At 47.2% G+C, this 27,755-nt stretch overlaps 1 protein-coding gene across 1 annotated transcript in view; it reads right to left on the bottom strand.

The window, feature by feature from the left end:
• LOC120843974 (putative phosphoenolpyruvate synthase) overlaps positions 1 to 18,180 on the bottom strand; it is a 110,272-nt gene extending 92,092 nt beyond the window's left edge. The window contains exon 1 of the mRNA XM_040215506.3: positions 17,752 to 18,180. Within this exon, the coding sequence (XP_040071440.1) occupies positions 17,752 to 17,866 (115 nt within the window). The 5' untranslated portion in view covers positions 17,867 to 18,180. The remainder of the gene's footprint in view (positions 1 to 17,751) is intronic.
• Between the last annotated feature and the right edge of the window lie 9,575 nt (positions 18,181 to 27,755).

The raw sequence follows: 27,755 nt of genomic DNA, 5'->3' as shown, positions 1-27,755 counted from the left end.
TACACCTTCATCCACCAGTCGGTGTCAGCTTGTGCACGAAGGCGGAAACTATGGATATCTCCGAGCGAAGCGGGAGTTGTCAATGGCCTCCAAAGCAAAATAAAAAACTATAAAAATGTCAGCCTTCATCCGATCTCACCTTGCCATGGCGCTCGGTTCGCAGCAGGCGATGAAGTTTGTTTTTTTTTTCGTTTTTTTTTTCATTTGTTAGCAGACAACGTACGGTAATTTCTCGTTTCATTTTCGTTTGGAAACGGCACTTCGTAGCCAACGAACCATGTTCTTCGCTTGCCTTAGCGAACGAACAATTTACGAAAGCTATTTTAGTTCGTTCCGCGGGAGCCAAATTAGATCTCGCTCTTGTGGTGACCAAGATCGGACCCCAGTTACTTTTCGTTTCCTGTTGCTGTTCGCCTTCAATTACATTGAATTTTGTGCTGGGCATGAGCTAGCCTACCTATGGTCACTGATACCTTTAAAACTCGGGTTTTGGCTTAATATGTTCAAGCTTCTAAAGCCGTGGTTCATTCTTCAGCGTTCTTATCGGCTAATGTTAGAGTCACATTGACTGCAGAGCAAGAACGCTTAAAAGGGTGCAGAATTAACTCGTTTCACTTTTCTTAAGATGTCCGCAACTATTGTAATTAATTATCGCACATTCTTTTGTGCAAACAGAAACCGTTACTTTTTCCCACTTAATACTGGCGCCCCTAATAGAAAATGCACAAGAAAACCCTGGCTAACACCCGAACATCTGCTGTGTCCATTAGACTTGCTGACGTAAAACAGCACACCAGCCTGGTGTGCCCAACAGAGGGTGTGATGGAAATACCATAGGGCACAAGTCTTAAACACGCGGCCCGCGGGCCGCATGCGGTCCGTCGCTTTATGGGAGACGGCCCGAAAGTGTCCCGTATGTGCGTACTCCCGTTGCCCTGCTTCGAGCGCTGCAATCACGTCTTGCCATCCATTTATTTCCACTGGAAACGTAGCCCTGCTCTTATGACGTTTTAACATATTTGGTACTAATCTCTATCCTTTCAGATCGTGAATTGTTTGGTCTTAGGTACCCTTAAAACACAAGTATTCTCTTCTAATTTCTCTATAAAACTTGTCACGAAAGCGAACATTACCGTAAGAAACGAGTTTATTTCGAGATATTGAACTCGGACACTTACCAAGCGAATTGCACAACATAGTAACGAATGTGTACTTCCTTTTTAGTTGTAATGAAAAACGACAGCGTGTAGGCTCGATTGGGGTATGCTAAACCTTATAATCACGCTATGTACAAACCTGTAATAATTGGCTGAATATATCAAAGCTAAAGACGGCACTGGAAAAATGGCTATCTTACAAAAGGCAAATAGTACGAGATCCCTTCATTAGTAGATATCTGGGTGTCGCTGACAGACTCGGCTGCTTTGCAAGGGTGAATAACACCGGTGTTTTTGTGTTCTTTTCCTTCCTAATATACAGAATCTCTTCAAAAAATGTACAGGGTTTTCCTTTTTTTTTTTGTTTACTGCAAAAATATACTTGTCATTGTAAAACACTCATTCTCCGCCAAAATGTGTACCGCTAGAGGCCCGAACCAGATGCCAAGGTATCAGAACTAACCCTTCTCTTATTAAAAGTTATAAGTGATTTTTTTTTAAATTTCTATTGGGAAAATGACAGCCGACAAAGCTCTCGAATACTTGGAGCTTAATGGTACCAGTTACCAAAAACGGGTCAAAATGCACATCATTTTTTTTTTCCATTCATAGCTTTAGAAAATCAACTAGAACTTTTTAATAAGATAACGGTGAATGTTCCAAATTTGGCTTCGGGCTCAGGCCCGCGTTTCTTTTGTTCGGAGAATGAGCGAGGTGATGCATAGTGGACACTATGCCTGCGCCCCCTTCCCCCCCCCCCCCCCCCTTTCTCTTTCTGCTCTATGTTGGCCCTCAACGTTTCGGGGGTAAGCTATCTGGCCCCATACTCACTTGAGTTTGAAAGCCCTGACATATAGCCTGGTAAACACCAGACTGGTGAACTGGGTGCTGGATACACCAACTGGATACACCAGAGTGCTCGGTGAGCCACGAGCCTGCGTCTTAGGCACACCATGTGGTTCAGAAAACGCTCAAGCCTTGTACGGTAAGCCCACCAGGTCACCGGCCGGCACATCACAAGAGCCTGGTTAATCATCCCCTCCTTTTTTTTGACTGCGTACTATCGCAATAATGCAGTTGTGGCTGGTAGTGGGCAGTCACGATGCAGTTCGAGTCAACGTCCTTCCAAACTATTGGAGGAATACTTTGATTACAAATACAAGCCATTGCCAAATGGCTGGCATTTGGCGTTGAGTTTAATTTTCATGCGATAAAATAAACTTCCTTGCTGTTGTAACTTCTTCCATTGGCACTTAGCCATATTGCATATGGTGGGGCACACAAGAAAAAAGCAACTCCCGTTTGTTTTTGTTTTGTTGTCATGTAAGTTGGCAAGAAGACACTTAAACAAAAAATAATAATAAATGCCGCTGATTAGGCCTGCTCCTCGGGATGTAATTTCGCTAGAAGTTTCATTCTTTCTAACTCGTTATTTAATATTGTTGCCATCAAATTATTTTTGGTGGATTCCATCTACCTGGTATTTTTTTTTTCCAAAAATTTAATTGGTTATGTTTACGGTGATACCGCGCCTGGATAATATTTTCTTTTAACCCTTAGTTTTGTACGCTCTAGTTATGTCATTGAAGTTAATCATCATTGCTCATGATTAAGCTGCAGTTAAAGCAGCCGACACGCACGATTGAACTGGCTTGAGGGCGTCGAATAGCAGCAAAACACTGAAAAGAAAATTATGTGTGTCGCTGTACTCTCACAGACAAAAAAGAACATTTCCAAACTTAAAGGAAAATTGACACCCCCAATTTCTTTTCTTCTTTTTTGTCAGGCGATTTATGAAGGTGTCGGAATACTAGCCAATTAATATTTTGCTACAGGGTCACGTATCTTTTTAATAAAGCCAAAAAGCGCAACAGCTCGAAACCGAAACCGAAACTCGCGCACTGCATGGAGGAGTGGAAAGAATAGAGTGGGGGGAGTGGTGGAAGTCACGTGGCTGCACCCGACCGGATATTTTTTTTTTTTTTCCTTCTCACGTAGCATACGAAATTCGTTCAGGGATCCGTTCGCCGTGCGATTCCTTTCCAGTTTTGTTTGTTCCGCTCGCTGTTCTGTACTTAAAAATTAGTTGTTTTGTACATTTAAGTGTTGGCAATTAGTAGTGAGTGCCCGTGGTGAATTCCCGTGATCGGCTCCGAAAAGAATACTCCAAAGATGTTGCGCGAAGAGCTGCCCCAAATGTCCTGCATCTGAAAGTGGCATTGTGCGGCAGAGTGCACAAGTTCCCGAAAGATCAACGGGTCAGGATCAATGGCTTGCTGCAATCCCTGTAGAACAGTTACGCGAAGCTCGGAAAGCGGACGCTACCCGATTCATATGCTCCTTACTTTTTGTGGAAAGTGACTACATTGAGTTCGCAGGTGTCAAAAATGGAACCCCCACACCAATTGGTTCAACGACGTATCGTCCACAACAATTGTTTTTGAGTGATAATTGTTAAAAAAGAAATGTAAACATCGCAAAATGCTTGACAAAACAAATGGTACACCCACACCGGGGATCGAACCCGTGACCCTGCTTGTGAACCGGACGTCTTTCCACGGAGTTACTGAAGGAACTCTTTCATGCGTAGTAATAAAGCCTGTAGACTGTGTGTCCGGTAGTTTGCTGTCGATTAACCTTCAATACATGCACTCCCGGTTTGAAGTCGGGCAGCGCCACGCATAAGCCACATTCGAACCTCGTAAAGAAACCGTACACGTGCGCATTCAATTCGAAATACGCACTTCGTGCTTAACGTTTCAGCGAGCGATGTCTTCAGCCACGAGAAGGGGACAGCGGTTCGCGACGTCTTTGTGCGATCGGCTTGCTGGTCGGGCGAGTCGTACCAGATGAATATCCGTTCTTTTGATCGGTTCACAATTTCTCTTTCGAAGGAAGACAGAATTCGCCGGTACCGTGAACGACAGTTCTGAAGCAGAGGTCCAACGCCCGCCGTCCGCTGCCACCCGCGAGTCCCACGAAACGTGACACAACGCCATGTTGAGAATTATGCAGTGAACGCACAAAATGCTTCCGATTGTCTGTGCAACCTTTTTTTTTTCAACATATTTGCAGATTTTTGGAAGCCACAAAAAATGAATTTCAAGTGTGTTTTTTTTTTTGTGTGTGTGTTTTTTTTTTATATAATGACTGTGTGCCTTCAATGACCCACGACTTTGATTAAATTTAGTGGCCGCGTCGAAACCTTAGAAACCGGACCGTGACAACGGGAAAGAGAGTGAGCGCGACTCAAACCGGCCAGTTCTCGATCGGCGGTTTTCGGGCGGAAAGAAACCGTATTTCGAGCCGCAAATTCTGTTCTGGGCAGTTGGGCTCTCATATGTCACGTACAACTAAAAACCTTGGGAAGCATAAATACCCTATCAGTGTCCCTTTAAGGCTCAAACAGTGCCATTCCAGATAATAACACCTATGATGACACCCTTTTAATACCCTTAATTTGACTTAATACACCCTTCCCAATCGTAAAATATAATGATGTATTGAACACCCTTCATTGTCAAAAAGTGGGCAAAGGGTGTGACAATTTGTGCTACCGTGTAGCGAGGCAACACCCTTCTTGAAGGGTGTCCGCCGCAACGGCATCCCGTTTAGTCGAGGTCGTTTTAGCAACGATCACGAATACTTCTTATCTCCACCAATATTTGTTTACTTATAGGTAAACTCCTCCAATTTAAAAATACTTTGCACTACGCGAAATGCTGACGAGAACAAAGTAACGTTTTGTAACCTTCGAAACTTAAGAGAGTATTTGTCGTTTCCGTCCATTAAAAACTGCATGTTTGGCCTGCAACACTCGTTCCTCGTAAAACATAATATCTAGGAGGCTGCTAAGGTCTACAACATCGCATTGTTTACAGTTCACCAGCATCTGTTTCTGCAACACCCGGGTTAGCCTTCAGATAAGCTGATTCACTCCCTTGAGATAGTAAACCTTTTTAATAAGCAGGTCCAAAGGCTTTTGTTATACTCGCTAGCAGACGATATCTTCGGACCGTTGGTGTTTTACTATGTTTTTCCTTGTTTAGTGCGGCCTTTTAAGAAATTAACATTGAGTGAAGATTCTTCAGTACACAGACGCGATTCGTTTCACCCGAATTTTCAGCCTTTTCACGCTTTCTTTACAAGTAGAATGGTAATCTTGCGATCGCCCCGACGAAACGGACTGTTGGCACGTAGTTTGCGCTTTTTCCGCAGTGCTAGTCGGTGGCACGAGTTGCCGCCCAATTAAAAAGGCTCAGCCATCTACATCCATCTATCCCTTCAATCGATTCTACCGAGGCTATGCCCCATCAAACCGTGGCCCCACGCGACGGAGTGTATGAATCCGCCACATGGTGTCGTCTTTGTGTGTAAAAGGCTCAGTGGCGATTTATGAAGTGCAACCTCACATGTCAGAAATTGGCGATTGGCGTGGGTGCAGTGATTGCAAACGACTATCAGTTACGATGTACCCGCACTCCAAAAAAGTGATAACGCCCGGATTAGGCAATCGTTACCTTAGTATCATGCATGTGCCATCGTGATACACGTTACATTAGCAATCTCTGCGACGAAACGAAACAAACACTCTGCTTCTCTTCCCTCAATTTAAAAAGCGAAAATCAAGCCTGCGACTTATTAGTGCTGCTTGTTATCATGCACACATCTCGCTTGCGATACTAGACTTCGTCAGAGTGCGGTTTGCAGTGATCACCAACTTAACTCAACTGCAGATCTGTTTTCGAGAACATTTTGTGGCAATAAAGTTACATTAAGCTACACACTCAGAAATGCAGTGCGGTCTGCTTTACGACAAAACACTTCGGAAAGCCAATCGCTGCAATCAACGAACGAAGCTTGGCGCATGGCGATGTTGGAATTATGTGTAGACCTAAAAAAAATACAGTCTGAGCTAGCACACTGAGCATTACGTTTCACGTGCTTACGCATGCTCATTGTCCCAGCACGGGCTGTGTTGTTTGGTCTAAACATACATTCAGCCTAATCATTTGCCAAGTACCTCCGTTGATTGCAACGATTAGGTCTGGCAAGTGCCTCACTGGAAAGTAGACGCGTCGGATTTATTACGGTGTATGAGTGCGCTGCCCACCTCGAGCGTCGAATAAAGCTAAACGCAGGCACTCTTCACCTTGTTCTTTCGTTTTTCTTTTTGTTCTACAAATTTTTGCATCACGGTAAAGCGACAGATCATGGCAACTTTCCGCCGTCAAGACTTTCTCTTCTGCGATTGACTCAGTCTTTCGCGCTTGGCACTCGTGTTCGCGATTATCGGCAGCGAGACAAAACAAACATCGCAACGCTATCGTTATCGGTACAAGCCTGGTGCGACACAGCTCTTGATTGGCGTCTGCTGGAAGGGCTGCAGGGACACGGTTCCTCCAATATCGGATAGGCGCACTATTGGTTTAAACGCGCTTCCCGTCGGGTGACTATGCTGCTGCTCTTTTGGTTCGGTCCGTTTGTGAGCAGAGCAACCTCGTGCGAGTTCCCTTAAAATTACTCGTTTACTCAAAATTCTCTACGTGAAAAATATTCATTGGTCACTGCCAACTTGAGACACGCAGGGCGTTGTGAGTCCTCGGCGTCTTAGTGTCGCTTCGCAAACAACGCATTTGTCGGATTGGCAGATGAGAACGCCGAACAACATATCAGGAAGCAAAACACGCGAACCATAACAGGCACCGACCTACATTTCTTAGGCTGTCGGGGTCTATGGTTCTCTTTCGTTCCTAAACACAACTGAGTATTGCTACACTCCAGGTCTGTTTCCTTCGCAGGAATGCATAATGCGTTACAATCTATAGACAAGTCCGCAGATAACACGTGCGTCTACGCTCACGCCTCAATAATTTTAAAACACCGTGTCTAAAAGATAATTCGCAAAAATGTACGAACGAGTCGTTCCGTCATCGTCCTTAACTAAATCACTGACAAAAGACCCGTATATGTAAACTGGATATTAGGGACAAGGCACGCCCTAAAAACGTGACATTAGAAAAGACGTCCACCATTGTTATCTGCTATACTTGAACCTCTAATATAGCACCAAGCCATTGTGCATATTTCTCATCAGCGTAGAGCTACGCTGATAAGAAATATGCACAATGGCTTGGTGCTATATTAGAGGTTCAAGTATAGCAGATAACAATGGTGGACGTCTTTTCTAATGTCACGTTGCTGGTTGGAGGAACGTCCAGATTAAGCCCTTTGTCTTTCATTCATCAACATCAAAAATTCATCAACATCGAGCAATCAGCCAATAAATCCAGGTCTAAATGGTGGCATATTTCGCACAAAAAATGTTTTAAAAAAAACATTCGACAAGGCGAAATCTCGTCAGTTTGCGTAATTAGAATGTATGATCGTTAACGTTTTCTGCTTAGCCTTGCAGATCCGTCTCCTGCGCTCCGGGCCACCAATCCCTACATGAAGCTCATGAAGGAACAAGCGATATTTCTACCATTTCATTTCTTGCCAACGACAAACTAGCTGGGCCTTAAGATTGGTTCACACACTTCTGTGTGCTCACAACCGAGTTTTCGTTATTTCTTACGACGGGAGAACACAATGGCACGCTGGAGCCACCTATGGGGTGGCCTTGGAACTGTATTTCACTAGAACGAAGGATTTGCAGTAATAGCAAAAATAAATTTATGCTATCCATAAAAAATGGACATTTACAACATTGTCAAAAGATTTTTTAATTCAAAAGAAAAGAAATTACGGCCAAACAAAATAGAAAATATATAGAAATCTCAAGAGTTCCGCGGCTACCTGATAGATGACGCCAGTGTGCACTCTCCTTAGAGATCGTAAGAGGTTGTAACGCACTTGGTCGTAAGCAGTCGCAAGTGCAAACCAGCCATTATACTGCGTGCGTTGCTACAGCTTGTGCTTACATACACAGCACGTGTGAGACACACTGTCACACCCTCGCAAATTTGCTCTGTGCACATTAATCTAAGACAACTGTTCGTTCTTTGAAAGTTTCAAACGTTGATATTCAGGCTTTAATTTTTTTTTAGTTGGACATTTTTTAATTATTATTTATTCCCGTTTTTAACACTCGAGAAAACGTTTATTAAAAAAATACCCTGGAAATGCATTAGGAATGTCTGACAGCTCCGTACCTTGAGCGTTATTGGGCCTCCTTTTTGTTTTAAGACGTTCCAGATGAACGACAAGGTCCAAGCATCACATAGAAAATCTACCGGGTGCTAAGATTCATTGAGAACGAGAATGCAGCTCAATCGGTGCGCTATATTTGGTCTACATGGATGATTTCACGGGCTTTATTCAACAAACGAAAAGAACGTGATAGCCGCCTGCCAGAAATACGGCATACATAGAACAAAGGGGAAAAAAGTACAGAGCGAACCAAAAAACGTAGCATAAAAAAAGCAATTATCACTGTAACAATTAATGCTCTGAGTGCTTTTGAAGTTGCAGCGGCGTTCGTGTTGGCTGGTGTTTCGTCTGCAACCGTTTGATGAGCAGAGTTGCAGATGTAAGTAGTCAAACTACTTGTATATATCGGGTGATTTAAAATGGGGCGTAGAAATCGTCGTCTGCACGTAGCAATCTAAACTTTGCGTCAAAGGTGCATTTCACAGGTCGGTTTAACATGCAAAATTACACAGCGTAGCTCCCTTTATGTACAGAAATAGCGCCAAGACACTGGGCAAGGTCAACGGCGGACGGCGACGCAGACGGCAAAGTCGAGCGGCAAGGTGCGTTTGGCGCGCGTATGGATAGATGGCGTAGGGAGGCAACGTCGGTCGGAAGATGAAGCCGATCTGCGAAAGAAAGCAGACGACACGCAGACGAACGTCGGCAGCAAGAGCGCCGTTAGCACTGTAGTTATGCAATCGGGTTTTCCTTTATTTTTATTACTTCCAGTTTTTTTCTATTATAGTCCGCGTTTATTTTTAAATTGAAGGTACATTACAAGAATAGTATCATTTTAATCGACCTCGGTCGTCGCGAGAAGTCACGATTAAGGTCCCTAGTCCCGATAAGGAGGAAGCGTCATCTATCAAAACTTGCGCCAAACAAAACCCGTCACTCGACTCGCTCGTCTGGGTCGCCGTCCACCGTTCACTCTGGCAATTATTTTGGTCTTATTTTTTACAGAAAAAGGGCTACGGTTTGTAATTTTGCAAGATAAAACCGAACTGTGGAATACACCTTTGACGAAGTGCTTAGATTTCTACAAGCAGGCGCCGATTTTTACGGCCCCTTTTAGATCAAGCCTGGGTATTTCAGTCATATTTCATGTATCTTAAAGGGCAACTCCGCTTCATTTTTGGTTTTTGAAAAAACAATGCAGTCCTCTTCAGTATCGCCTAGGAAGACCACACGTCAAATATTACGACGCAGTTCTGTCTAAATGTTTCTTAAACGGTCCGGCAAACTTTGCAAATCACCAAGTTGCCGAAATCGGCTGACTCGAGCGGGCAAATTCAGGCGCAACCAACAACGCAGTCAAGGCTACGGCATGGGCGGAGCCAACATTGAGCTAAACGCCATCTACATGGCCCCTTTTTGCTTGTTTTTACTTCTCCGATCGAGCGTAGCGCGTGACGTCAGCACCGTTGCCTCTCAGCGCTCAGCGGTGTCCACGTGATTGACGTACGCGCCTGCGCAGCGCGCTTCTTGGAAGCCGTTCGGCCGCCCGCCGTGGTCCCGCCGTTACCGCCGTCTTCCGCGTCACAACCACCGTCGTCGTCTCACCGTTTGTGATTATTGCCTCTCGGAGTTTCGTCCACACTATGGACACCACGTGCGCAGAGTCCCAGACTTATGCCGCAGTTGTGCAGACGTCGTCGAATGCCGTAGACACCAAAACGTGGCGAAGAGTGCGGTGCAGACGACACTCGCGCCTGCCTCACGCCCGCCCGCCAGCATACCGCCCGTCGTTGGGTTGAGGATCACGTGACCTTTCGTACCACGTGATGGCCATGTACTTGGCGGCCCGAGGCCAATGTTGCCGGACGGAGCCGAAGTTTCGGTTTCGATTTCCGCTCGTGTTTAAAATTAGATTTAAAAATATATATCCCATTTTTCGCGAAGCAAAAGACGTAGTGTCTTTTACTAGGGCTTTTTAATTCGAAATCACTCATTATCCCGAAATCTTCGGAATTGAGCGGAGTTGCCCTTTAAGTTCAGTACTTATTTACATACTATAAAATGCATTTGAAGATTGCATATAAACACTTAAAATTGAGTTTTTCAAACACAATTGTAATTTAATACAGCTTCGCACTTTCTTCCCGGTGTAAGCGAAGTGTTCAGAGAGTGAATCTTACACATATTTCAGCGAAGTACACACAAAGACAAAAAAAAAAAAAAAAGCACGAAAAATGGCCAGGTACAGGTACGCAAATTAAGTGCAAAGGGCAAGTGCAGATTACAAAGTACATATAATTCCCGCGAGTTCCTCGCCACGAAACACAATGGTGCGTGTAGTGGGAACACCTATAAAAGCTATCCTCACGCACTTGATATAAATCCTGCCCCCCCCCCCCCCCCCCCCCCCCGACTAGACTTACGAAACATTCTGTACTTTGTAAGTCATTATTTTCAATAAACAAAAAGTTCCCACTTACGGGTGTTATCGTTGATTAAACATGTGTGCAAACGGAAGACGACAGCGTCGGTAATTACGTCCCTTACGAAAGTCATTGAAAAAGTAACGGTTGCTTCGCAAATTAATGTACAATATCCCATCCCACACAATCCCTGGACACATCACGGTTATCCATGACTGCACGGCGCGGCGCTTGAAACTGTGGGGCTGTTCCGACAGTTCCTCGGAGCGACTCGGCTGTTTAGGTATCTACTGGAAGCAGCCATAAACCCCATCATTTTGTAAGTAAAGAAAAAAAAAACGAACACAAGTTAAGATAGACCATAACCATGTCTGGTTATTATCCTGCCTGGTTTGCGTTCCAAAGAGACAAAATCTTAGGCTAACGTGAACTTTTTTACGTGAGTAATTCCTTGTTTGCCGTGCACCAGATTGCCTCTATGCATATGTCAGACGTTGGCGAGGGGGGGGTAGGGAAGGGAGGGGGGGTGCAGCACATATGTCTAGAATGTTTTATTACTTTGTAGGCCGAGTAACCAAGTAATATAATATAGCACCTTTGACAGGAAGTTAATGCAGTTGTAATCGATCATGTTCCTTATTTTCTTCGGCAACGTCTACCACCAACACCAACTAGAATAATCGAATCCTCCGAACACGGTCCTCTTCCTCCTTTGAACGTCACCACTGTCGAATAGTTCGATGCCCGGCGCCCTTCGACTCAATCATTGGGCACGGAACGCAGCCATTATGTCCATCCTACGTCTCCTCTCGAATTCACTACGACGACGTCATACTTCTAGTATCCAGGCTTCGGTTATTCTACGTGGTGTCGGCACAACACTGGCTACGCCATCGCCGACCCGTCGGCGTTGTTTGGCACAGATTTCGGAACAGATCTTTCGCGACATTCTGGGAAAGTACACAACTAACGGAATCTTGCGGGTCGCACAAAAACACACCCGGCTCGAAACGTGCCAAGAGTCATCGAAGGCCGGTATATTCGATTCGAGTTCACGGCCGTCGACGCTCTCGGCCTCACGCTGCCACGCGTCCGGGGACTCAAGGTAAGGCTTCCCTCTCGGGCTCAAAATCAGGTCGGATCGGTACAAGGACGAACGCGAGACACGAACATCGGGGAATGCAAAGGAGCCCGCCGTAAACACTCGCATTTCGTGCGACGCGCGAGCCTGTGCCAAGAGCGGCAGTTCCACGGAATTAACAATGTCAAATCGAAAGACTAGAGCCGCTCAATAAGCTACACTTCAGAGTAATCACATGTAAGGCATCCTGGTGTTTATAATCACAGTTACCAGTTATCTTGAGCTATGTTAGCTACATGGTAATCTTAGGAATTTGGCACTTGTGCTGTGCCGAACCAAGATGCGCGCGAGTGTCGCGTCTCGCTCGCGCCACAACATGCACAGTCTTCCCGGAGGCGGTTCCTGTTCCCTCCATACAGCGTCATCATTGAGCAACTCACGTACCCTCGGCGAAGACCCTTTTTCAAACCGGGCACACGCCTAAAGCCTCCCTCCTTCTCTCTCCCCTCCTCCGGACCGCCAATTGTCTCTCCGTTCGAGGTCGTCGCCAAACAATCGCAGCCTTTCCGTTCTCGCTGCGCGCGGTTTCGCGAAATGAGGTTTTCGGCCCGATAAACCGACACGTGATGCCGTAACGTTCCCGTGCAGTTTTATGCGGCGTCTCTTTTTACGCGTGGAACCATATCGGTCGTTGTCGCGCTTTTTGTCTCTCGACACTATGAGATGTGCTATTGACAATTTCAGTAATCGCCTTCCGCGAGCTCCCATCTTTGTCTACTGGGCTGTAGAACGCGTTTCTAACCAGGCGCTGTAGCTTTCTTCCGCTAAATACAAGACGCCGTGCACGGCTCAGTGATACGACAGAAGATGTAAGCTCGCAGGGACGTCAGACTGCCGAATCGGAATCTGTTCGTTCACAACGTTCCACGGTAGAAAAGGAGGATGCTAGAGCCCTCGATCATTCTACGTGGTGTTGTCACAGCGCAGGGACTCAACGTTTATTTAGTTTCTTTTTTCATAAGAGCCCTATAATGCATTTCGCTTAGGTCTTGTATAATTGTGAGTATGTTTAGTAAACATTAAGTTGCATATAATTTTTCAGCTTCCCGGCGTCCTCGTGCTCGTTTTATTACCCTTAAAATGCAACGAGTTCGACAGTCGCCTAAACTGTTTTCACGATCTCGGTAAGCCCACTTCAGTGGTTATTGGTAACTTCCGTGAATTGAGTTTCTTGTCACCTGACTAATTCCTTCACGAATAAGGCAGTCATCTTAGTTTTCACGACAGTTCCAACAGATAACAAAACATAGTTGCGATGAATGATAAGCAAGTGTTTGTAACTTCAAACTATTATATTAGTGCGATGTGTTACATCATTTGCATATTTTCATCTATTTAAAGTGTTTAACCCTGAACAGTATTACCTAAACTTAAGTGCTTCGCTAAACACAGCTAGTGACCTGGAAGAAAGTCACGGCGCCAGCACATGACACGATTATTCGTGACACTATCTTAACTTTTCCGTCCATCTGTAAAATATGTACGATAATATGCATGTGAGCGGCTGCCAGCTGAAAGAGATAAAAAATTTTAGGGAGCTTCTTACATCCTTTCAATAGAGTCGGCATAAAACTGAGCAATACAGCAATTCAAAATAAACACAGCAAAAAAAGATATAGTTTCCTCAAGCTCAAAATTACCCGTTTTCGTAACACTCTGCTGGTTGATATCCCTTGAGAAAACAGCGGAGTTCTGTATTAAACGGTCCACCATGAGAACGAAACAAATTTACAAATTACATGCAATCAGAAATATTTTCATTGTATATGATTGTAAAAATCTACGGACTGGAAAAGAAATGTTTCCCATTTTTTATTGAATGCATCATTGCCAATTCCAATTACAGCATAATCGGTCTATGGGGTCATGACATTATCCCGCAGCCGCCATGCAAAGAAAACAACAAAAAAACAGTGGGGAGAACTTTCAAAGGTGCGACGGTCTTGAAGTGATTATGGGGTTCCTACGTGATACATCCGAGTTCTGCCCAACAGCTATGCAGAGGCTAACGATGCGTGCCAGCGTATACGTAAGTGTGTGCATATGTGTGTGTGCATGTGTGTGTGTTTACGTGTCTGTACACTTCTTTGAAGGCGTACAGACACATGGAAACACACGCCCATGCCTGATCGTGCGTAAAATTTATTTGGAACACGGTGCCTTTGGAAGGTGTATTTAGGTAGAAGAAAAAGTTATTAAATACGCGAGCTAGTTAGCGTTGATTCTATACCGAAGACGAACGGACGACAAGGGGATAAACACGAACGTCTCGAATACCGTAATTCCGGTGTGAGGCGTGTGTTTGCCCCCTTGTTCTTTCGGATCCGGTTACCAAATCATGCGTAATTAGGCACATTACGTATTTAGATGTCAAGAAAATATAACTAAACCCATTGACTGTGAACGATAGCACAAATTAATAGGTACTTCCTAACGTATGTAAAACAGTTATTTTATTAAGTGCTGAATGATCCAATAAAAATTAAAAATAAACAAACAGAAATATAGAAATGTAGACTGCTGAAACTTTAAGTCTTTAGTTTAAAACATTATTTATTTTCGAAGACATAATACACAAAAACAGGAATGGTCAACGTTAATGTCAAACGACTCGTTCCCTGTATCGCCCTGACTTCTTTTTCGTGATCAACCTCGCAAGGGTGAAATGAAACCAGAGGGACCTTGCTGTCAAGATAAAGATTTACAGTGAGAAAAGACGTCAGTGAGAGACTTCTATTGGTGGATCGGAGACTAATAGGAAAACCATTTTGAAACGCAGTTCCGCGCTGCCCTTGGGATTTTTATCATCCCAAGTACGTGCGGTCGATAGAGCTTACGAAAATAATAACTTTTGTGCACGCGTGCCCCAACGCAGTATTTAATATTGAGTAACATTTTTGTTTATCTCCCGACATTTCTATTTACATTAAATTGTTCACCACTTTCCCGCATTATACTCGCATTGGTTAACATGTGGCTTCGTTCCGTTAATTCGGATGAAGGAAAAAGTTTACTCACGAAATAATAAAAACGCATATAAATGTAATATTTTACCGAGTAACACGCTTTTCAGTGCCTATACTGGTTTCATACGCTATACTAGAAAGAAGTAGTGAAAAATGAAAAAGAGAGAAACACATTTATAACTTTCACTCGGGAACGAACTGCAAGGGTCGTTCAAGGAAAAATGGGTCTTTTTTTTCCTACTGAGGAAATTTAAAGTATGACTACAACGAAAATTGTGAGCGATTGAAGTATTCCTAATCCGCGTTCAAACACCGTTGCGTCATTGCTTTCAAACAATACCTAAATCCTGAGAAAAAAAAAACACGGGGCCACGCACGTAATTTTTGTTAGACAATCGCTACCGTGTGGTTCACTGGTCACCGGCTGTCGTCCATATCCGACTGCTGACATCATTCGCGCACTCATGTGCGTGACATAATTTATTTCGCATACCCCATTTGCATTTTTTTTTCGAAATTTTGTCGAGTTTACCTTTCTCTTTCACCAGATATTTGATTGTGCACCTTCGCTCAACATCTACGTAACGTTGCTCGCCGCAATGAGAGCTGGAACTACTGCGCATGCATCAAAACACTCCATTCTGAGCTCGGGATATATATAAAGATTTAGGTTAATGTCCTCCACAAGTTTCATTACGCTAGACTTGGTGGGAAATTTTGCATGGTCGAAGGTATCGGTCAAACTTGAACGGCCCTTGCATTTTCACTTAACGGTAAAATTTGCTCAGTTCCTGGACACCGCAGCATTAACGTACCTCCTCCCTTCCTCCATGGTCAGAAGACTCTCACAGTTAGCCGTAAGGATGGCGTGCGCAATGAGGACTACAATGGTATTTTTGACGTTTTACTCTTCAGGACTGCTACGGGCTGGACTTAAGGACTCGAGTTTAGTCCACGTTTCCCTTGCACATTTTTGGCACAAATTAATTTTTAAGAACCCAGTGATACAGTAGACTGTTCATAAAAGGCTCGACGTAAGATTTCTCGTTGGTACTGAAGTCATTGAAAGGTGATGACGGGAACCTCCCGAGCTCTAAAGTACCACGTCGCTAAAATAAAACTTGCGCGATTGAAGTAAAATTGAGAACAAAATACACCACGATCCAAGGGGGTATTATTGTATAATGTCCTGTTTTGACGTCTGTCGTTTTCTTTTTGTTTCTTTTTTCTGGGACGGGACGAAGGCTTCTACTACCTTGAAACGCTGCATGAACCGCTACATGTTGTTGTTTTTTTTCGTTTTTTTTTTTTTTTACGTTATGTGAGAACTGTTTTTTTTTTACATTATGTGAAACCTGATTTTATGAAGCCATAGTGGGTTTTACGCAGTGTATCCACAAATACGTATCCTTATTATCTTTATGCATTCTCTTCGTAATGAGGTTTTGTTATTACCAGTTCCAGTGGCTTGACATCTAGGTGGGGTACGTGAAAGTCACTTTAAAAGCCTCAGATACGAACCCAATAACCCAGTGCCTCTTCCTGCTCTAACATCGCGCTAAATAGAACTAATAAATGCAAAAGGTAGAAAGGTTAAGAAACGTAAATTTAAAAGCCACAAAACATAAAATCTATGTGTGAAAAAGTACACGTTTTCGATGCAGACAATATTCCCATGTTGAGCGTCCAATATCTGCGGCGTTCTGCCCTTTATATCGTTCAGTTCACTATTACTTGGCCTCAGGTTAGGAAGAAATCTTAAATGCGGCAGCACGTACGCGCCAAATTATCATTAGTGACCGATTACGCTTGGGCGACCGAAATAAACACCTAGTCTTAACTACGCGAACCGATGACAAATTAATAAAAAAAAGTCTAAACTTATCATACCAAACTAAATCGCTCTCACCTCGTTAGCAATGAATACGTCAACGGGAGCACCTGTTTTGTTGGAGAAAATACTAGATTTAGTAGGAAATGTACTCACAAACACCAGCATAGATAGATAAAGGGAAAACCTTTTCCGGGTAATTAACATCCGTAAACAACGTGATCCAGAAAGCCCGCCAAATGTTATGCCATTTAATGAAGCGTCGTTCACTCTTCCCAGACGCTAGTGGAATTGATGTCATGCGCTCGCTCGAGTGATCAATCGTCTCCGCTCCAGCATAGAGTTGACCTCACTCTCCACTCACACATACAAGCACGCGATGCAAGACCGATTGTGCATTGACGCCCAGCAAGTAACGCTCGATTGGACGGTCAGCCGGGTTGAACGAGGGGTAGAGTTGCTTGCCGAAGGCAGGTGAGCGACAACGCGCCACCCAAAACAAAGCGGATAAACTCGGAATCGAGGGATTATTTGGCGGGTTTTAAAAGAAGTTACGAAAGCTTCTCTACGCCGTCCGTCAACGCTTGCGGTTGATGATCCCGTTATACATGTTACTCTCAGGCATGAAGGCTAAAGCCGTAACCCCACAACTAATCCATCATACAGGAAACAGCTCGCAGTTACTCTCTGAGACATGTTTATTTTTCGGATGGCGGTCTTAGCTTTTACATTGGTTATTCAAACACTACCTGCACGCATGCGCAAAATATGCATGTGTATAAAGCCAACATGTTTCGAGCATACTTAAGGCATGTCCGCAGAAAATGACGTCATCATGTCTACAAAGAAACACTGTTATTTCTATGATGTACGAGAAGTGTGACAAAGGCTTTAGAGAAACTCAAACTTGAAATTGGGTAGTAAACTGGGCGAGTTAGTAGTACGATACACATAATGTGAAGAACAGCGCAGAAGTACAAACACACACAATAAAAAGTGCACTAAGACCCACACACCCACTTGAACTTGTCTATTGTTGGCTCTCCATGGACTCCCGCGATATCACAGACGCTGCACTTACCGGTCTCCTGCACGGCACCACATCCTCGCAGCAGCGTCTCGCAGAAAGCAACCAGGGCGCTCACCAGAGAGCAGAAGAAATGCACCACGTGGTGCCTCAACGTCCCGAGTTCCATGACCCCGTAGACGCGTGGCCACACAACACTCCGCAACAAGTTGTCGAGCGTCAAGTCGCCTCCACAGCTCCGCGAAACGAAGAGCAACCTCTCTGTAGTATGGTTGACGGCACTACTGGAGAGAGAGAGAAGTAGCTGGAGGACGTTAGCAACTCCCCAAGCACGGGCGTCGCTGCGACGTGCTCGACTACGTAGTCCACGGGACGAGGCCGGGATGGACCGGCCCGCTATGCCGGCCTGGAGGTCGCGTGACGAGGGGGCGGTGGCTGCCCGCCCGTGCCGATCTCGCTCCGCAGAACGGGATAGCGGACACGCTCTTGAAACAAACGTCGGCTTTTTCCTCCTTTCGCTTTCGCGCGAGCGTGCTCTGCAGGAGGAACGGGGAGGGAGGGGGGCGGGGGGGGGGGGGGGGGGGGGTGAGAGGCGCCGTGCTCATCGGGAGAGGTAATGGAGATAGCCAGAAAGCGCGGGCTTATCGGTTTGAACCGAAATGTCCCGTTGCGAGCATCCGGCACTGTGTACAATAGAAACAAAAATTAAGAGGGTCCTTCAATCTTCCGCCCAGGCGTCACAAATGCAGAATGCATTGGCGACATATACGCGTGGGCAGCGAGACAACGTGACATCCCGCGAAGTCACGCTGTCACGTAACGCTATTGACGAAAATAAACCCTGGAGAAGGGGAACACGGGGGGACAAAGAACACACACAAATCTCCAAAGACAGGTACATGACTGGTGCGCGACCGAAGAAATACGCCTGGTCTTTCGCCATTCTTGTCCAGCTCGCTTGAACATTTGCAATTAATTGCTGTATCAACGTGACGTTAGTATGTCAAGTGTGGTGACACTCGAAAAGTATGGTGTTACTCGAAGAGCATTAGGAAGTTGTTCACACGCTTCGATTATTCTACTTGGTGTTAGTACCCACATACCGACTCAATAATCTTTGTGCAGCTTAAAAAGAAACCCAGCAAAGGCTTTAAAATTTCGCCGCGAAATCGGTTTTCAGTTTTATTGCAATAAAAAGTTGGCTCGAAATGTTTTTTTCTAAGTATTTTAAATAGTACATTTGTTTGCACAATATAAATTAAAATATAAACTTGGGAGCGTGTTGGCTATTGACAAAAACTACAGAAAGAATAACACACTTAAGACAAAGGGACGACGGACACTTCTTCCTTCAACTCGCAACAAAAAAGATACCGTGAGTCTTCTAGCTGAGCACTTTTCTGCCCACCGTTCCCCAGAAAAAAAAAAAAAAAAAAGAAAGTGATATAGTTAATACAGGAGAGAGGGGACAGAAAAAGTGTGTCAGAAAAAGTGCAATGTCGGATGGAAGATGAAACGCAATTATGCCAATTCCGGAGTGAGGAATCCTATTTCATCATTAGTTAAAATGATCCAAGGCGCCGAAATACTGTTATTAACTGAATTCATGCTGCAGGAATCTATAATTTCTCTGCGAAACCTGTTAATGTTCCCTCCCAAAAACCTCGTTTGCTCGCCGACTCGGAGCACAGCCACTGCACACGAGGTAGTGAACGACAATGGGGTGAAAGAGTTTGCCGAAGCTTTTGAAACTTCCAGTTGGTGCTCGCGGAGTCGGTGCATGGTTGATGCACCTGCTCGTTTGTCCTGTGTATTATTTTCAACATCCCAAAGAAAAATAATAAGCCTTCTGCTCTTCGCATGAGAAGAACTTGTTTGCAATACATGGGACAAAACGGCAGGTTAGGCAATAACTATCAATCTTTACACACTACAATCTCGAAAAAGCTTGCATAATTATTTTTTTCTAAAAATTCTGTACCCCATCTCGGCCAAGAGACACCAGGTCGTTCCCAATGTACGTGCGTACACAAAATAATCGAAGTTCTGACAAAAACTTGTCAAACTTCCAGCCGGAAGTTTAAAAAAAAATCGAACACGTAGATCACCACGAGTGGCAAATTAGCGTCACCCTTAAACTCGTGTTCTCCTCAAGAACGGTAGGGAATAGAGTCCGGTTCCACGCGCAGTACTATCAATTCCCCCCTTTACGCGGAGAGATAAGACATATGTAGGTGGATTGTAGATTAGAGAGATGTCATCTTCTGAACACATACACACTTCAAACGCCATAAGCATCGCTTCTTCCTCCGACAAGCACATATTGTACGACTTACTTCGCGCGGCCTATGAACATGGCGCAAAACTTTCTTTTTTCGTGAGGTGAAAACAAGTATAGTAGATGGTTAAAAACTGGACACGTTTTTGCTGTGCACAACGACAACAAAAAGTGTCCAATTTTCTATAAAAAAAAGTGCAAGCTTGTGGGGTCCCGTCAGCCCCCTTCTGGTCGACAACCGGACGCCGGCGCCTGGAGACTCGTTTTCGGTCCCTTCCGTGGCAAGGACGGCGCCTTTGAGGTTTGGTTCCCGAGCGCCTCCTCGCACGGGACCCATCTTGAAGACATTGGCGGTGTCGGCGGTGGACATCATAGGACCCCCCTCCCGGACAGCGTCGGCGCCCGAGGCCCTGCTCGTGCCGCGGCAGAGCCAGACCGCCCAAGATGGAAAAGAAGAGGCTCCGGTCGGTCTGGTACGCGGTGACGGCGGGAACGGCGGGGAGGGCTCGGACGACGGGGAATAGGAAGCGGACTCTTGCGCGGGAAACGGGCCACGACGGACGTTCGCGCTGGTGGCGACCGCGCCGCCGGCTCGGGCGACGGCCCGGTGACATGGTCCGGACTTAGACCCCGGATTTGACCCTCGACGGCGACGTCCACAGGATGCGGTGTGGACTAGCACCGCACGGACGATCAGCATGCAGCATACAGTGGCGGCGCACCCCCTCCAGGCCTCCTCGATCACTTCTCCCGATCCCGAAACCCCCAGCAGAATGTGAGTGGAATAAACCCCTTCTGCCGAGAGCTATGCGTTTGCTGTGTCACGTTCATCCGGAGCCAGGGGCCTGGGAAATCGGACGAGAACCCTACAAGCTTTGGCGCGCGTCCTCATTAAGTGAGAACATTACCCACGCAAACAGGACTGCTTTCCTCGCCTCCTGACTGTCGTCCCTATCCTTCCTTCTTTTCGGGAGGTTGGGGACTCACAACGGAGGCCGTGGTTACAACCAGCAATGTGGGTGAGTGGCTACGTCCCGCCCTAGTCATGAACACGCTACAAGGCTTTGTCTAAGGACGCTATACTCTAAACATTTTTACGCTTAACCGCAGGCTAACCACCAGTTTTACGCGTGAAAGAACGTCTCTGCGACTTGACTGACGCTTTAAGCACCACGTGATCAAGAATAAACGTGATTTTTCTTCGTACAAGCATGAAGGCAACCCCCCAAAAAAAATAATCGGCTTCTTTTTTTTCTTCTTTTTTTTTTGGGGGGGGGGGGGGGTAGGGGGGGGGAGGGCGTGATCAACAACGTACGGGTTAAATATGCGATAGCGCAAAAGGAAAAGAACATGAACCTACGCGCGCGAACCTCCCGCTTAGGTTCATGCGAGCACGAAAGCGCCTCTTTTCCTTATCACGCTTATATATATCTCAAATATTGCGCTCTCCCAAAACAGCGACGCCGCGTGCTTCTTTTATTTGTTTTGTTCTTGTGAAGTTTGTGGCGTCGTTCATTGCACAGAAGGCTCTGGCAGTTTTTTTAGTGGAAGAGCATTTCCATCGTCTCTTCAACGCTGGGCTTGAGAGACCCTTTTTCTGAGCTTTCAGGCAGTGCATGTAAGAATACTTTAAATTCTCGAAGTTCTGTACTGTGTTGACCCGCAAACCTGTCCTGCATTTTTACTTCAGCTGATTTGTGGTAGACTCTGGCGTGTCCGGTGCGAGGATAACGACTGCGATTCCCCAAAAATGTTACGCGTAACGGTACAATACAAGGCCAGCTTGGTAAACGGTTTCCTGTCTAGCGTCTACTGGATCCACTGTGCAGCCATTCCATCTAAATTAAAATATTTAAGAAAGAATATTGTTTTCGTTTGCGTTTTTATATACTGGCTATACCCCATATAAAGAGGCAAACCGGCTGTGAAACCTTATTCTAGGCATTTATCATTGCTGTATGTCTCTCAGACGATAGAAAATGTCTTCGTGGTTAGGTATTCAGAAGAAACAACGCTCACAAAAAGCAAATATTTCCTTTCCTATCACAAAGAAATATAGCCTCACGTCAAGCCCCCGTGTATTTGCAAAAACAACGGTCCTAGCAATGGCTTGGTTGGAGCACAGCGCCATGTTGCAGCGCCATCACCCACAAGGGTCAATTGGTGTAACGGTCTCCTGAGGTCAAGTCACGTGATATCAATTTTCCCGCTAAACTTAGCTCGGAAACTGAATTGATGTATAGGTACGTTACATCAGTTTTCCAGGTGAATTTAGCGAGTAGACTAAATAGGCATATAGGTCACGAGACCCCGTGTCACGTGACGTCAGTCACCCTGCCAAATGTAGCGGTTAAAACACGGACGGACTGGCAAAGATTTGGAATTGGGGGCTCCGTTGCAAAGCATTTCATGCTTTCATATTCCCACCAAAAATTTCACTCCTCATTCACCAGGTGGCGTCAGCGCTGATTCTTAAGTTTCTCGCATACACATAATTGTCGAACTTAAATCGAAAGTTTTGTCGAACTTTGCGAGAGAATTTCGGAAAACTCGACCTTGATCAAGCTCAACCCTCAAGCGAGTTCTCGACTTTATTGGCAACGTGCGCCATCAAAAGCGTCGCTGTGGTCACCCTGCTACGATCGGCCGAATGCTGACTATGACGTCAGCAATGGATTTCTCATCGACGCAAATAAGAGGAACGTAAGAACTTCAACTTTGACGGTGTTGGCAGTGTTGCTTTGAGAGCGATATGATTTCAGGCTTTCACCATGGTCATTACAAACACCATGGAACTTGTTGTTCAGAAGGTAATGACGTCACGAAAGGTAACCAAACGAGGGCGCCACCGAAACATCTCGCCGCTAATTGGCGACGTGCGCGACCGAAAGCGTCGCTGTGGTCGGCCTTCCACGATTGGCCCAAAAGGTGACTATGACGTCGGAAAGGGTATACCATCGACGGAAATAAGAATGAAAGAACTTTAATTTCGACGGTGTTGGCAGTGTTGCTTTGAGAGCGCAATGATTTCAGGCTTCCACCATGCTATTTACAAACTCCATCGAACTTGTTGTTCGCAAGGTAATGACGTCACAAGGGGGAACCATAGAATACCTAATCTCGCAATATCTTGCAGACTCGCTGGCGCCCGTGACCTTCTTGAGGAAAGCGAGAGGCTGCTACAGTGGCGCTCGGGTTTCGCGGCAAAGCCGAACTACTCGAAGCGGCGAATCCTCGATGATGATCATAATTAAGACCTCGCATCATCCTTCTACCTTATAAGTGAAAGCCAGCAGAATTAACGGGAATTGCATATTACTATATTACACCAAAGAGATAGTGTTTAAGCCCGTAATTCAAGGCAGGAATATGTCATTTGGTGCTTTTTATGATAAATAAAAGTAATAAACATGAAGTTTTAAGGGACCGCCACTGCGGAGTTCAAGCACCCCGTCCCGACTGGCTTCTCCTTTTCCGTCCTTTGCTAGATATCGCTCATGCCTCTCCTCAAGACTACGAGATAGCCTTTCGCCTTTGTGAGGAGATTTCTAATTGTCAGCGAAGTTCGTTTTAATAATCATCGGTCAGTCTGCAGCCAGTCGAAGCCTCGTCCGGATAGTCTGCGCGAAGTCACGCCACCCGTCACCCTGCTGCCGGCGGACGCTACGACTGCCATGGAGGCTTCGGCGTCGCAGCGGGGGGCCGTACCCGAAGTCCGTCGCGACTTCAGCTTCAATGTGCACGTGGGACAAGGTGTTTCGACAAAGCAAGTCATTGAAGCCTTCCTTGCTTTGGTACCTCCTGCAAGTGGACGGGCCTGTCACCCGTACGGCGGTGGGCGATTCACGCTCACGGTGAAGACTTCGGACGCAGCCGAAAAGCTACGTGAAGCAGGGTGCCTGATCATCGGCGGCAGGAGCTATGAGCTCTTGCCATTGGCATCGAAGGTGAAGGCCGTGACCCTCCTCCTGCTCCCGGTGGAAGTCCCGGACTATGCCGTCGCCCAGGTCCTGGGCGCCTACGGGAAAGTCATTCGCATGACTCGGGAGACCCACCGCGAATACCCCTCACTGGAGACCGGCACCAGGCGGGTCGTCATGGAAATGGAGAGAGAGGTACCCAACTACATCCAGGTCTGTGGTTTTCAAGGCATGTGCCTCTACTCAGGGATGAAGAAGACTTGCAGACGGTGCGGTTTGGGCGGCCACCTCTCCTACGACTGCAGGACCCCCCGATGCACCAGGTGCGGAGAGTACGGTCACGCCGGCCCTCAGTGTCGGGCTCCTTGCAAGCAGTGCGGAGAGGATCACCCGACCTCACAGTGCCCAGTCAGCACGTATGCCAGCGCGCTGACTGGGGGAGCCCACGAAACCCAGCGGGAGGACGGAGGACAGGAAGGAGACAACACCCTTTCTAAGGAGGACGAAAAAGAAGACATGCCGGCGGCAGCCCTTCCGCCCAGTGAAAACAGCCAGACACAGCGGGGCGGTGCTAGCTTGGAGATAAGCCCAGATAACGCAGGCACGTCTACCGGTGACTCGGCGGAAAGCACGTCTATGTCGGCGGGTATGGCCGAGGAAAGGGCGACAACAACTTCGGGGCAACGGTCGGAAACCTCGAGTGACACGACGGCGTTATCACTCGCATCTGAAAAGCAAGACGAAGGCTTGGGGGCCAGAAACGAAGAAGCTCCCATGGAAGCTGTGTCACAGTCGATCAAGCGCCCACGTGACTCTTCAAGCTCGAGGGAAAGCGGTGATTCTGGGAAGCAAAAACAATCGCTTCCAGGGCAGCTGAGTAAGCTCCCCAAGCAACCGAGCCAGACCAAATTAACACTCCGGAAGAAGACCAAGGAATGGGACTCCACCCCTTACGACCCGCCATGCGAGTGATGTCGTTAAATGTAAAAGGACTTCGGGCGCCGGCAAAGCAGGCGTGGATAGGGGTTCTTATGAACCAGCTAAAAGTGGACATCTTGCTCCTCCAGGAAACTCACCTAACGTGCACGCGGGAGGTGCGAGACTTTGAGGGCAAGGTGCCTGTGACCGGTTTCTATAGCTTCGGCGAACGCAGAGCGAGGGGAGTGGCCATCCTGGTGTCGCCGACCTTCCGTGGTAGCGTCGGCAAGTACCGAAACGACGATGAAGGCCGGCTCCTCACAGTAGATGTCGTGCACAAAGGGAAGGTGCTAAGGATAGCAAACGTCTATGCACCAGTAGACTGCAGAGAGAGGAACGTTTTCTTCAGGAACTTGGACTTCTACCTGCAGGGAAGAAGAGAGCTGGTGTTGGCGGGGGACTTTAACTGCGTCCTCGACCAGGCGAAAGACTCGCTCGGCGGCACGCAGAAACACCAGCCATGGAAAGCCAAGGGACTCCGTCAGCTGGTCACATCTTGTTCCCTAGTGGACGCATGGACGCACCTCCATGGAAACGTACCTGGATACACTTTCTTCGCACAAGGACGTTCCGTGAGGCTTGACCGCTTCTACGTTTCAGGTGCCCTGGTGGGCGCCCTTAAGGACTGCGAAGTTATGCCAGTCGGGAGCGCAGCAGCCTACGTGACAGACCATCAAGCAGTCATCCTTGAGATGGAGCTAGCTCCGGGCATCGGCAGGCAAGCGACTCTGTGGCGCCTTAACACCAGATTGCTTCAGGACGAGGAAGTGGTCAAGCATGTGCGGGCCTTCATCAAGAAAACGCTCGAGACGAAACAGCTCGACCTATGTTGGTGGGACGAGTTCACCACGGAGATCACCGAGGTCTTCAAGGCTTGGGGAAGACGTCGAGCGGCGGAACGACGACAGGAGGTAGCAGTACTTCAATGGGGTATGCGGAACTTGCGGCGCTTAGGCCTGGACACTCCGGCAAAGATAGAGGCCTACACAGAACTACAAACTGAGTTCCAGCAACTGCTCATGTCGCGGGTCAGCGAGCAAGGCCCGATCTCCTCGAGCCGTTCAAGCTGCAGACCCCCTCCCAGGGTCTCCCTTGCAGCCAAGCTCAAGTCCGAACCACAGACGATTACTGAGCTGAATGGGGCCAGCGGGACACTTCTGACCTCGCAGCAAGAAGTTGAAGAAGAGTGTCGGAGATATTACAGGTGCCTCTATACAGAACGCCCTGTAGACGAGACTATCTGGAAGAAGCTCTGCGACCCACTTCCTCGGCTGACCAACCGCCAAGCTGAAGGCCTCGATGTCGCCGTTACCAGGAAAGATTGCTGGGAGGCTTTGTCTTCCCTCGCCAAGGGCAAGGCACCAGGCCCAGACGGACTCCCCGTAGAATTTTACCTAAAATTCTGGGACCTGCTGGCGGACCCGCTAGTCAAGATCTATCAGATGAGCATAGAGGAAGGCTGCTTGCCACAGTCCATGCGCCAAGGGGTGCTAAAGCTACTCTGCAAGGACAACACGAGACGACGGGACCTGGCAGCGTGGAGACCTATCACCCTCCTCAACACGTCCTACAAGATCTTAGCCAAAGTCCTACAGACCCGCCTCTCATCCGTAATGCATGACTTGGTGTCGCCGCAACAAGTCTGTTCTGTTCCTGGGCGAACTGTCCAGCAGAACCTTTTCGCGCTGCGGGAGACGTGCTACTGGGTAGGCGACCGGGACATCCCTACCCTGATGCTCACTGTTGACCAGGAAAAGGCGTTTGACCGGGTCTCCCACAAGTTCCTGTTCCATGTCTTGGACCGTCTGGGGCTCGGTCGACGTTTCCTCGGGGGAGTGCAATGCCTTTATACTGCAGCCAGCAGTTCTGTCGTGGTGAACGGGTGCCTCACCCGACGCTTTCCTATCGCAGCGGGCGTAAGACAAGGCTGTCCATTGTCTCCGCTACTATACGTGCTCGTTTTTGAGACGGCCATCAAGCAACTTCTGGAGTCCACAGGAATGGCACCAGTGCCAACCCCGGGAAACCAGACCCGACCGTCGGTCTTTGCTTACGCAGACGACCTGACGGTGTGCACCACCGCGGTAGGAGGAGTACGTGAAACCCTCGACATCCTCAAAGAGTACGGCGAGGCATCGGGAGCAGGAGTTAACGTGGCGAAGTCGGCGGTCCTACCTCTCCAATGGTGGAACAGACCATCCAATATTGAAGGTGTGCCCGTGGTAGCGGAGGCAAGGATTCTTGGAATTCGCTTTACGAACAAGGGCCCACTGACGGAGTGCTGGCCAGAAGCGGTCAAGAAGCTGAAGATTTTGGCCGAACAGTACACCTACGAGGAGTACGACTTCCGAACCCGCAGCGAGGTGCTCAAGACAAGGCTGGCGAGCACACTGTGGTACGGTGGGACGGCCTTCCAGCCATCTCGTCAGGCGGTGACCCGGTGCCACAAGACCCTCTACGGGTTCTTCTGGAACCACAAACCGGAAAGAGTGGCGAGGCGGGGGCTCCAGAAGCCGCGAGAGGGTGGAGGATGGGCCATCCCGGACGTTGGCCTTTTCTGCGTGGCCCTAGGGCTGAGAATGACTTTCCGCGTTCTTGAGGATGACGACCACGTTGCTTACGACTATACGTACTTCTTTTTGAGCACGGAAGTAACGCACTTCGGAGGGACCCTGGACCACACAAGGCCGCGTTCCGGAAACCATCCGTACTTCTACGAAATCATGTGCCGGCACGAGCGGGAGCTGCGACAAGCCTTCCCCGGTGAAGACTTGAGAGGCTGGACGGTCAAGCGGCTCTACCACTCTCTCCTGGAACTTCGACAACAGCCTCTCCTTCCCGGGGAGGAACACAAGCGAAGACACAGGCTCTCGACCGAGGCG

Source organism: Ixodes scapularis, unplaced genomic scaffold (genome assembly GCF_016920785.2).
Source record: "Ixodes scapularis isolate PalLabHiFi unplaced genomic scaffold, ASM1692078v2 PGA_scaffold8__174_contigs__length_109621045, whole genome shotgun sequence".
In the NCBI taxonomy this organism is placed as follows: Eukaryota; Metazoa; Arthropoda; class Arachnida; order Ixodida; family Ixodidae; genus Ixodes; species Ixodes scapularis.
Note: the sequence above shows the minus strand (reverse complement) of the source record. Positions and strands in the feature narration are given on the sequence as shown.